This window comes from Haliotis asinina, chromosome 12 (assembly GCF_037392515.1).
Source record: "Haliotis asinina isolate JCU_RB_2024 chromosome 12, JCU_Hal_asi_v2, whole genome shotgun sequence".
NCBI classification, from domain to species: domain Eukaryota; kingdom Metazoa; phylum Mollusca; class Gastropoda; order Lepetellida; family Haliotidae; genus Haliotis; species Haliotis asinina.
The window spans coordinates 47031061-47044065 of NC_090291.1; the positions used below are offsets into that span (position 1 = coordinate 47031061).

General features: G+C 37.9%; 1 protein-coding gene across 3 annotated transcripts in view; it reads left to right on the forward strand.

Moving 5' to 3' along the window:
• Positions 1-1473: 1473 nt before the first annotated feature.
• Positions 1474-13005, forward strand: part of LOC137258357 (calcium-transporting ATPase type 2C member 1-like) — a 127292-nt gene continuing 115760 nt past the window's right edge. For 2 of the 3 annotated variants that reach the window (XR_010954627.1, XM_067796009.1), the window contains exon 1: positions 1474-1651. Coding sequence is in view for 2 of the 3 variants with exons in the window: in XM_067796009.1 (XP_067652110.1) it covers positions 1565-1651 (87 nt within the window). In the remaining variant the exon portion in view is untranslated. Of the gene's footprint in view, positions 1652-12379; positions 12462-13005 lie in introns of those variants that run through there. The other variant, XM_067796010.1, reaches the window with a different exon arrangement.

Consider the following 13005-nt stretch of genomic DNA (forward strand, 5'->3'; position numbering starts at 1 on the left):
TGACTGTGGTAGGGCTGGAGTAAGGCATTATTACTGTTGTGGAACTGGAGTAAAGGCATTATTACTGTGGAGGGACTGGAGTAAAGCATTATGACTGTGGTGGGGTTGGAGTAAGACATGAAATGTCAACAGCACTGAGAGATGAACATATACGGATCAGAACTTTAATAAGTGATATATTACACGCTCCGAGCAGGACGCTGTCTATAAGTACCTTTTTTATCCAAGTTGAACCTGTTTGTTAAGGACGCACACCTGTCAGCCTTGTCTGCAGGCTATGGGGCGAGGAATGCTATAGGCCATTCGAAAACAGGCCAGGTAACTTTGACAAACGTCCCGACCTGAAACCGTCAGCTTGAAGACGTACAAATTACCACTGTAAGTCCAGTACAGTACAGTACCGTTCAGGCTGAGAAAGGCAATGTGCTTGTACAGAGGTATAAGAACCGACTGAATTCATCATCCCTAATTATGAATGTGTAAATGAAGTTTAATTCTATACGGTTTATCCTTCCGGTTACGATGTTCTGACTGCACACGGTTTCTTTATTTGTTCAGACCTTTGTCGTACTAGATGAATAGCGGCTGGGAGTGTGGACCGGGAATGTCTTACATGCAAATTCAAAACAAGTTACTTGCAAACAAGTGTTTATAAGTATACGAGATATTTTTGCTGAAATCAAGTCAACACTTATTTCAAAAGGGCGCCTTATCACTGGACTGTCCAGTCAAGATTCGATTATTTACAGACGGTCACCATATTGCTATAATATTGCTGAGTGCGGTGTGAAACTAAACTCACTCACTAGTAAGCTATATGTTTATGCTTATGTGGTGGTCCATATGTTTGTGTAGGGGTGCGGGTGCGGGTGCGGGTGCGGGTGCGGGTGCGGGTGCGGGTGCGGGTGCGGGTGCGGGTGCGGGTGTGGGTTCTGGTGCAGACGCGGTGGGAATGTGTGCGGGTGAAAAGTAGTATGGTGATCTAATTGTAGAAGAGCTGGACTAATTTACTCCCAGTTTTATTCTTTCTTTCCATGTACGTTTGAATAGCTCGGCCTACAAAGGTAATTGAAGCGACCATAAAATACTCACAGGCACCCACTTAACTTAAATGTCAATAATTTACAGATTCGACCTCTCACCCCTATTGTCAGCGTTGTCTCTTCGTAACATTTAGAAGACTCAGAGTGTGTATTCCACACAGGAATAAGTTCGTATATTTCTCAGTACTTTGATGTTAATTCACAACGTCTGGGCGAAACTTTGAGAAACATGCAAGTACTTTACATACTTGTATAGAGGTTAATTGACCACTACGCCAACGATAGACAAGAAACGGCAAAAAGACCGGGAAAACTGAAACCAGGCATCATCATAATGAATTATAATGAAGAGGGTTGGGCAAAGGTAGAGATCATGTACACGTCGCTTCAAATCGCCAGACGTCACGACATAGTTCCGTAAGCTAAAATTAGTTGTATGGTAAATAGAGGGCAGCACTGTCGTAATGGCTGCCACACGAAAACAACATTTGTGACAGTAGCCAAGATGATGTTTAAAAGCGATGGACATGCCTGTTATTAATACAACAGTGAATGAAGATACAAATATTGACAATAACAGTAAAAATGGGATATCAAAGTCACTGACAGTAAGTCACATTATGATGTTGTTCTCTTCTGCTCATCATAACCCAGCTGGCAATCTCGTCTTTTCAGGATTCTAGCCACGAGTCATTCTGGGATTAGTTGAAAATATGTTGGCGCCAGACTTGAAATTGGTTGTGTTTTAGTTCTCTTTATCAACATTCACGTGATATATGTATTTATTGTCATACATTATTTTTAAAGATCATCCTGTATTACATCAAACCTATTTAGTTCGTCAACCGGCGGTAAAGTGATGAGATTGTTCAGTTTTCGTTCAGGACACTTCACTTTGTAGTCAATCATTTCAGACCCATATTTTTATACTACTATTGATGTAACCAAACAGTACAACATGATAACTGCGTGTCAATACAATATTTTGAGTTGTGTGCGTTTTTACATGTCCTGGAAGCAAATTTGTTATGTTATCACTTGTCCTCGGAAATTATCTGCCCCTGAGTTACTTTCTCACCATGCTTACTGTCATTAGCTTTTGATGTTTTGGTAAACCACGTTCCCCAGCTTCTATAATGATGACTTGTTTTTAAGGAAAAACTTAATATATAGAGGACTAGGATAATATAACAAAAAATGGTAGTTCGCAAAGAAAATTCTTGTTTCTTTCCTGGTGATTTTAGACCAGCAGATAACACAATGAGCGGCCTACCTTTAGAATACAGCACCACAAACTTTACAGACACGTCATAATACTAATTTACGTAATTGCAGGTGATTTTGTTCAAAAGCACATTCTTGAAACAATGCCCTATGACGCCGGCATAGCAACAAGGTCGTCAAGCTCAGCGAGTGCGTATAAGCTCCGCTCACTGATGTTTCATCTCTATGAGTCATGTCATTACAGAAACCCAACAATGTTGCGAGTTTCCAGTAGTAGATCCCAGCGGATGCGCAATTTTTCGCAAGCACCAGTTTTAAATATTTTTTCTTTTTTGACTAATATGCTCATATTTCTTTGTATTAAGAGGTGTTATATTTTGTGTATTTATATATTTTGTATTTTTAAATCTAGTAAAAATGACTTACATTGGTCACATTGCGCCATGTTTTATTATTCACAGTTTTGGTCAATTAAAATAATCTAAATATATTCTATATTTTGGTTTCAAATGTAACTATTTGGATCAAATGAATCATAACTGTAAACTAATATACATATATATCTTTGTCATTCAGTAATTTGCACCATTAGAAGGAAATGTTTATTTTTCGAAGCGGTAAGATTTCATTACACTGGATGCGTGAGCCATTTTCTTGCCGGTTCGGTGAGTATATTCTATTTATTAGAATTATTTCAAGGGTTAGGGTTAAGGTTCGGTTAGGGTTAGGGTTTAGGGTTAGGGTTGGGGTAATCACCTAATTCAATATAGTAGGTAAGTGCATGGGTACCAATTGTTTTCCTTCTCCATTTTTAATACTTTGTTCACAAAGAAAAACGGCAGACCAAAAACTTCAAAAGTTAAATAAACAATGAAATGGTTTAATGTTGAAATTTTGGGCTGGTGGAAATCGGCCTCCAGCAACTTTCACCTCTAGATCTACATATTTTCAATAATGATTCGAAGTCTAACTCACCCTCGTGCCGTCACCAAATATGCCCATGTCTCACTCATTCCTTAGCGCTATCCACGTTATCCTTACTGTGTTCCCTACAACACTTTTCTGTCACGACAGCACACAATCATTTTAAAACTACCATGTCGATTATTCATGCATGCACCGTCAAATCAACGTCAACAATCGTTTTCAGTTTGAACCATATCGGCTCATTCAACACAACATGGTATCTTGTAGATTACGGAGTAGGATGATCGTGTCAAGTGATATCGGGACCATTCGGCAACCGTCAGTATATTGAAAGCGCGATGCACCAAGTCTACCCGTAACCTTCGTAATTGTCCGCAACCAATTCGACACTTTCCGTTCATTTCCATGGCGTCACAGGAATGACTAGCTAAATTTGCACATTGTGCAACAATGTGGATGTAGCTCAGTCGGTTAGCTGTCAGGCTAATAATCTGAAGTTCGCGGGTTCGCGTCCGACGGGTTCTCACAAACTGGTTGCCTGTCTCACTGACATGTGACCTATGACTGGGAACGTCCTTGCGAGAAATTGTGCTGAATTCTAAAGGTGCTGCCAATGAGCTATAGTTGTTGAACCATCATCAAGTAAAGTGGTCATTTGTTTTGCCATAGAATCTGTCAGAGGAAAACCTGCAGATTAGTATTCCAGCAAACCAATGCTGTTTAGAATATTTGTGTGCACTTATATGAATAGTAATGTTTGAAAAATTGGACAAAGTGGTGGACACACACAAAGATTATGGGTATTCCTAATACCCCAAGACTTTCTGTATTGGACCTTGCATGCTTTTCCCATTCCATACTTGGCAAGAATCTGACTGTTGACGATATTGCATGATTTAATGGTGGTACTGGTAGGATAATAGGCTGTAAGGACATAGAACCCTCAGACAAGACACCTAGGCTAGGCTGAATGCCCCCTTGGAAAAAACCTTAATGGGTAGGAAAAAATTTAATCAAATGAATAAATGTAACAGAATACCAAGAATTCTTTTTGCAGAACATAAATTTATTCTCATATGACGACATTGTATGAAACATCGTCTGCCCGGAGGCCCGCTGCCTGCTAGTTTCATGGCAGACTTACAACTTTACTTTGTAGCCGTCCCTGTGTGCCAATACATTTTCCAAGGGTATATATTTGGCCATGTCATTGATCATGTTGATTACAGGAAATATTTCGAACATAATTTACAATTGTGGTGACTAGATGATGTCTGTATAGTTCATGATCAATCAAACTGTATCTTCCACAGATCAACCTGCCCATTTATCTAACACTAAACGTGACTGGTCTAGGGAATTCTTTCAGCCAATGAATAATGTCGTTCTTTTCTGATGGCAGTGACACTAATGAATCAACAGTGACCACCAAGTCACAGTTTTATTAAATTTGCTTTGGCACATGTTTAAGTTTACCTGATTACAAGTAATTCATTAATTACTTTCTTTTGAATCCTTGTGTCAATTTCCTATATTTAATATAGGGCTGGTTACATATTAACAGGGTCAGCAACATTTTTGAGTTATCAGCCCGCAGGGCTTCCTGGTTTTTTTTAGGAGTTTCATACACTGCATATGAATATGTTATTTAAAATATATGTAATATAACATTTAATGGACCATCTTTGTAGACACTATACTCACTGAGATGCCACAATGAGTTCCTGCCAACCAAATCAAACACAAGAGGAGGTGATCAATTTAAGCCAATTGTCTGAAACAATATTTAGTTGACTAAAAATAACATCATCATCACTGAGCAGCCAGGGTGTGTATGCGTTTTACATGTGTTACTTACCTACAACAACTGTCAGCAGTGGGAAGAATTGCTTATATTAGAAACCATCATGTTATCACCTGCCACTCAAAATCAGCTCATAGGGGGGAATTTAGGGGCTTTTTGTCATGGGGGCATTAAGACTTGGACATGTTGGTGGGAGTGGGGAGGGTTGTCTGAGGACTTTTAATTTTATCCCACCGGCCATATTGTCTGTCCACCAATATAATAATGGCTCCCAGTGTCACATGTTGAAGTCTCAATTACTCTTGAATGGCTTGGTATTTTAATATTTTTTCTGTGATTTTGTGACAGAAAAATGACTGAGAGAACACTATAAGGATAATGGGGATCATAGTAAGGAAAAAGGAGGTCCCCCACCTCACACAGGGCTAGGACTAGAGCCTTTGGACATGCTTCTGAAATGCTGTCATGATTACTTAACTAATGTAGTGGAAGTGTCAGCTGGCTAAATATTGGTGTGAAGACTGTGATAAATGCAAAGGCTATATCTAACAAGTGCTTTTATTTGCTTCCAGAAATGCTTTGGTTTTATTCTTAAAAATGTAGAAAAAGATGGTTCAACCACATCATACCTCAAGAACATCTGTTACCTATTGTTTTCTTTACAAGACAGAAGCCTATGAATCTAAGCACATGCGTGACAAGATGTTTCATGGTGGACAGTGTTTGGACTGTCTGTTTTTTAATGTGTAGTATTAATATTTAGATATACAGTCAAATCCTGATTAGTTGAATCGCTGGGGACGACGTAATAAATTCGACTTATCGATGTATTCGAGTCATAGGTATGTCTATGAGGGTAGAGGGTAGAAAAAATTGTTGGGACCAACAGGTACTTTGAGTTATGATGAAAATTATTACCAAAAATTTAAACATGTTTATTAGTTATAATCCTTGCAGCTCCATGAATGAAAATGCAAGAGGTATAAATAATATGTAATGAAAATGTGTGCGCTTCCATAAACCAGTGGCCTCTATGTAGTGCACTGCCACAGACAGTATTTGTTACGCAAATATTGAGAAAGCTCAACAACACTGGGTTTAATCAGTACTCAATCAAAGCCTAAGAGGTGACAGATTACTGAGGGGAGCTTATACACACTTATGTCAGTGTGATGACCTCAGCAACCCTGTTGCTATGAAGCCAGTCTTTATTTGTGTCACAAATAATTGTGTGGAACAGTTGACAGGAATGAAAATATAATCTGATAATGTTATTGTTGTGTTCAGATGTTAATTGTTATCTGAACATGGTTCCTTTTATTTGATGTTGTGAGCATTTCTAGTCATTCAGCTGATTGTAACATATGGTATGCACACTTTTGCGGTGAAATTCCTTTGAAAGAAACAGAATTTGCTTTGGATTTATTTTCTGGGAATGGAGTTCAGAGTAAACTGAATCCATTAGCTATCTCTTTTTTCAATGAACTTTGCACTGTGATCTGTTAGTATACAAATTACCAATAAGACATGTGTCATGCCACTACACCATATCTAATGGAGTTTCATATACACTCATAATACAGCTGAGGGTATTCATAGCATATGCAAGCTGAAAGTCCAGGTATTTCACACCTAGCTTCATGATGGTACATTCTCTGTCTTGTGTCTCAATCAACAAATGATCCATATGTTTACATAACATATGTCAGGTGTTGATATTTCTCTACAAATTCAGCGTGTCAGCTGACGTGTTGATCTAGCATTACATGTATAGACGAATTAGTTGCATAGTGATTTATTTCAGAGACAAATATTTGTCCCAGTATCAATAGCCAATATCAGCAAAAATGTCTAAATTAGATGTTTCCGATTCATGTTTAGGTATGTTATTTGATAATTGTGTTTATTTTCATAGAAATCAGCAGAGAAAAAGATTTGATACAAAGTTATACATTATTTAATGTATACCATTGAAAAAAGTTGGGGATATTCCATTTGTGAGCATACCACTAGCTAATGCCAGTGAATATAAGAAAAAGTAATACATCCCTGCAGATGAAATATTTCCAAAGGAATGGAATAAATTGTCACATTTTTCCGTAATTACTGTTCTTCATCTGTTTCCGCCAAGGCTTTATCATTTGCATTTTATCAATCTTGTTAATCCAATATCCCCTACTTTTTTATGGTATATTGTTACTTTGTACTGGCTATTGACATAGATGGTAGAAACTGATAATCATTATTGAATATATATTGACTTCCCTTTCATCAAATATCAGAGAAGTATGGTACAGAAAACAATTACAGAAATATCCTAAGGAAATTAACTTGTTTCTCTCTACGTGTGAGTGGTGGTATTTTGTGGTTGAATTACACACCGAAACAGCTTTCTGAGTACAGTTTAGATCTGGACTATGACTATTTTTTATAAGTTGTTTATGTTGTGTTTTAAGGAAAACTTTGTTAATTATGTGAGATTCTATCAATGACACAATTTCATGTCAATAATAGTAATATTTCTTCCAATGAATGATATTTCCTATGATCAAGTGTGTTTGCCATTCCTAATCATAATGTCGAGGACCCTGTGATCAAGTGTGTTTGCCATTCCTAATCATAATGTCGAGGACCCTATGATCAAGTGTGTTTGCCATTCCTAATCATAATGTCGAGGACCCTGTGATCAAGTGTGTTTGCCATTCCTAATCATAATGTCGAGGACCCTATGATCAAGTGTGTTTGCCATTCCTAATCATAATGTCGAGGACCCTGTGATCAAGTGTGTTTGCCATTCCTAATCATAATGTCGAGGACCCTGTGATCAAGTGTGTTTGCCATTCCTAATCATAATGTCGAGGACCCTATGATCAAGTGTGTTTGCCATTCCTAATCATAATGTCGAGGACCCTATGATCAAGTGTGTTTGCCATTCCTAATCATAATGTCGAGGACCCTATGATCAAGTGTGTTTGCCATTCCTAATCATAATGTCGAGGACCCTATGATCGAGTGTGTTTGCCATTCCTAATCATAATGTCGAGGACCCTGTGATCGAGTGTGTTTGCCATTCCTAATCATAATGTCGAGGACCCTGTGATAAAGTGTGTTTGCCATTCCTAATCATAATGTCGAGGACCCTGTGATCAAGTGTGTTTGCCATTCCTAATCATAATGTCGAGGACCCTGTGATCAAGTGTGTTTGCCATTCCTAATCATAATGTCGAGGACCCTATGATCAAGTGTGTTTGCCATTCCTAATCATAATGTCGAGGACCCTATGATCAAGTGTGTTTGCCATTCCTAATCATAATGTCGAGGACCCTATGATCAAGTGTGTTTGCCATTCCTAATCATAATGTCGAGGACCCTGTGATCAAGTGTGTTTGCCATTCCTAATCATAATGTCGAGGACACCAGATGGAATTGGTAAGCTAGAAATAGGAAATAAATAAAGTCTCAGGTTTGAAATAAAAACAACAAAAAATACCCATCATCAATTTGTTTGATAAGGCCTCTGAATTTGAAATCATTTGTTAATCTCAGTTGTATATAAGCCTAATGATCATCTTTCCCTCCCTGCTGGAATAACCAAGACTGATCTTTAACCATATTCTGAGTATGAGGGTTGATTGCACCTTTTTGAGATTCTTGTTCTCCTGCCAGTGTTCAAGGTCTTTTTCAAAGTCTTTTTCAAATTCCAGTTTAGTTTTACTTTATAGTTTCCTCACCTTCAGGCACCTTCACACTTCACATAGCCTCAGGTGCATATGTGTTACTGATCCAGTGTAACACTATAGTATCTTCTGACTACTATGTGCCATGTTCGTGTGATTCATCAGTAGTGGAAAGTGGCCATCAGCAATTAATAGTCACCATATGTCTGATATATAGCTTTGCTGTTGCTGTTATGTAATACCATTATCATGCCTGTGACTATAGCAACTAAGTCAAAATTCACTTAAGACAAGGACAAGCATAGACATGGAACATTTTTGGGAGGCACATCAGAATAGGATTAGATTAAAAAAAATTGGAATTTTGACAGGCTTGATAGTTTTTCAGTAGTTGCCCTGCATGTTAAACTTGGACAGATCTCTATAGCAATGATTAATTCCTTCAGTTCATGAATTATGAAAACATGTTGTCCTTATACCTGCATCTTTGTCGTGTCCACTTATCTAGACTTGCCTATTTAGGAGGATACAAAGACTATCAGCCTTGCTCCAAGCCAGTACTGACGGCTAAAACCATGGATGTGGAATGTATAGTAATTGTGTCCTCTAAAGAGGCAAGCATGGTTACCAGTCAGATATTTATATATTTTGAGAAATTTAAACTATTAATTACTACATTAGAGACTTGCACAAGTCTAGATAATTGCATGTTTATGGACATATAACAAGGCCTGGTTGCTATGCTACTGGTTCAGGATCTGTGGCAGGTCATCCACAGGGTGGTTGAAGAATGGGGATCGGCAGGATGTTGCTATGGAAGGGTTGAGGTGTCATATCACAGATACCTTGTGTAACATCATGAAACTCAGGTCATGATGCTGTGTATAGATAGTTTACGATGTGTGTTTAGAGGAAATTCTCTACATTCCATGTAGCCCATCTGACATGTGGCTGTAGCTCTCAAAGAGTTAATGTTTAAATCATACTCAGATTTCATATAGGCTCTTCTTGTCCTGTAGATGCCATAAATGTTTTAAGTCTACTTGATGTCATATGGCTCTGAGCATCACTTTCAGGAAGGTTAATACAGCTTATTGGACTAAACCTAATTTTACCAGACTTTGGTTCCAGGCTGGTCAACTGTGCTTGTCGTTAGGGCGATTAACAGGATCAGGTGGTCAGGCTCGCTGACTTGGTTGACACATGTCATTGGTTCCCAATTGTGCAGATCAATGCTCATGTTGTTGGTTACTGGATTGTCTGGTCCAGACTTGATTATTTACAGATCTCCGCCATATAGCTGAGTGCGGCGTAAAACTCTACTCACTCATTCACTGCTTCCTGGCTGGTGGCCAAGTCACAGACTGTTTGAGTTTAGTTTCATCATTGTTCACAGTTGTGAGTAAAGTACTGGTAATAGCAGTATATCAGCAGCTCCCTCATCGGGCTAGTAAACCTTGTAAATATTTCTTTTTGAAAATTTTTACATATTTCAAAATTGAATTAGTTCCAGTTTGTTATATGAGTAGTCCTTCAGGAATTGTATCAGCAGGTATATAATCTTGTGAATCATAACAGCCCAACTGAAAAGAGGATGAAATAATTTGTGGTATGTTAAGTCTGAAATATGTTTTCTGATTTTATTATATGTGCAGTATGCTTGGACATTGGAAGACCTTAGACAAGTACTTTTTCAAAAGCTTACTTTTGTCACAGCTGATCATCATGGTGGTGCTTTGGGGTTGGTTTCTATTGCAGCACTCAGTTCTTTGAAAGTACATGATAATATATTCCATGTATATGACTGTGGAAACCTTCTGTTCTTATTCAGTGTTTACTAATATTGTTTCAAAGTAATGGGACATTGGGTCCTGTAAGTTTCAGATGTCTGTCTGACCCACTGTAAATTCACATGACCCATATGCATAAAAATTAAACACACATTTCATATTACATTACATTACATATAGTTGGCACTTAAATTTTTAACAAATGTAAAGTTTATGAACAGCAAACCAGCATGCCATGTCACTTAGAACAACTTCAGTCCAAGTCATTGTGAAATATACAGCAGGACAACGGGGCCAAAGGGTTGTGTGCTTCTACCAGAGCGTCCACGAATCTGCTGGATTTGTCCGAGAGTCAGACATTACTCGTGAACACTGCTTTTTGATCAGCTGAGGACATGGAAAATAGAACTGATTTAGTGTCTAGTGACTTACGGTTTCATTTAGGATAATTGCACCACAGCCTGCCAAGGCCATGTTGTTATGAAATCGTGTAGGGGAAAGATGTATGAATTATCAGTTTATCAGGTAATCTTGTTAATATTAGCTTTGTCAATAGAGATGTTTAGATTGTCATTACCATATGGCAGTTGGCATGATTATCACCTTAAATACACATATGTATAATGGCATACAATGTATGTGGAACACAGACCTCTACAGTCTGTATTGTCTCTCACTGACTGCCAATAGATGGTGTGCTTCAGTTGCCAGCTGACAGTGTTTCAAAATAGTTGGTATTGATGGGTCTGTGTGCTTATTGGGGCAGCAGTGAATTTACTACAGTTATGATACATATTGTAAATATCGAGTAATGAATAGAAGTATTGGGTTATCAATACAGTATGCAGTTGATATTTTATTCATTATAATCATAGAAACAAAAAACAAACATATACTTTGTTTTGATCTTGTTAAACATATTAATGGTGTTTATTCCTCACGACAATGGTAAGTGACCACATTATTGTCAAATTTAATATATAAAGATGCTGTCTTGCGTGGCTAGAGTATCTTCCATTTTGCAAATTTTATTTTGATGAGAATTTTTTTTAAAAAATGATGAATGCTTATATTTGGTAATGAGAAGGTCGGGGAACCTAGTGGTTAGAGCGTTAACCTCTTAACATCAACGAAACGAGTTCGATTCCTCTCGTGGGTACAGTGTGTCAAGCCTATTTCTCATGTCCCCAGCGATATTGCTGGAATATTGCTGAAACTAGTAAAAGCGGCACAAAACCAATGAACAAATGGTTTCCAATGTTCCGATGAACAAATGATTTCCAATGTTCCAGTGAACAAATGAAGAATAAACATTTATTATTTTAGATTTCAAAATAGGAAAAGTTTTGTTGTACAGATTTCCTGACCATTCTATTTTCTAGCAAATATCTATGATCTTATCAAAGTATTTTTCAGAAATGTTGACACTTAGCCACAAATGTGATTGGTATCGTAGAGGGAAAGAACTGAGGTTTATAGGTCTAGTGAAGACACCTCATACCTTCTCACAATAATTTTGAGTGTAAACTATTTAAGACATCGTGGAGAAAATGATACCTCTGAAGGGTTATTTTATCCAAGGTGGCAGTATAAGGGGATATTTGACATTCTAATCATGCACTGACCAAGTAGAAAAAGTTTATTCATTGACATTGTTGAAAATTAACCCATTAAATTTTAATGGGTTAACTGACACTAAGAATTGCTTGAGGCTGTCGAATGAGGAAGTGAGGTTGCTCCAGTCAGGATTAATATATCTGCATGGTGGCAAGTTTATGACAAGTCTTGACCCCATACAATGCTTGGCTGAATGTGTTATGCAATGAGACTAGTAGCAGGAGATAGTATAAGGGAGACATCATTGTTGGTGGTATCAGTAAAGCATAAACATATTGTGTGGAGATAGCCTTACGAGTGGACACACAACACAGTACTTGTAGCAAGGGATGATCGTGTGATGGAGGAATGTACTTTGATTCAAACAACTGATTGTGAAGTAAGTCAATGTTAGAGTGAGTGAGTGAGTTTTGTTTTGCACTCAGCATTATTCCAGCTTTAGCAGCAATCTTTAAATAATTGAGTCTGGACCAGACAACCCAGTGATCAACAGCATGAACAACAATTTGTACAACTGGTAACTGATGACGTGTCAACCACGTCAGCAAGCCTGACCACCCGATCCTGTTACTCGCCTCTTATGACAAGCATAGTCACATTTTGTGGCAAGCATGGGTAGGAAGCTTGGGTTGCTGAAGGCCTATTCTACCCCGGGACCTTAGTAGGTCATCAGAGTTAGAGAAATGTTTTTTAGTTGTTGGAAGTTACTTGCCATGCTGACCGTTTTGTTTGCATGCTATGCGACATACAACTTGGAAGAACTGTCCTACTACTGACAGGTGACATGCTTGTGAAATGCTTGTGGAGTAGAGAAGATTGTGTCGAGACCTCACAGTTGCCATCACTCAAATTAAATTAATGTGTTACACAAGTACTAATTATTATCTTCAAGTTCAAGTACATTTTATGAGTAATAGTTTTGC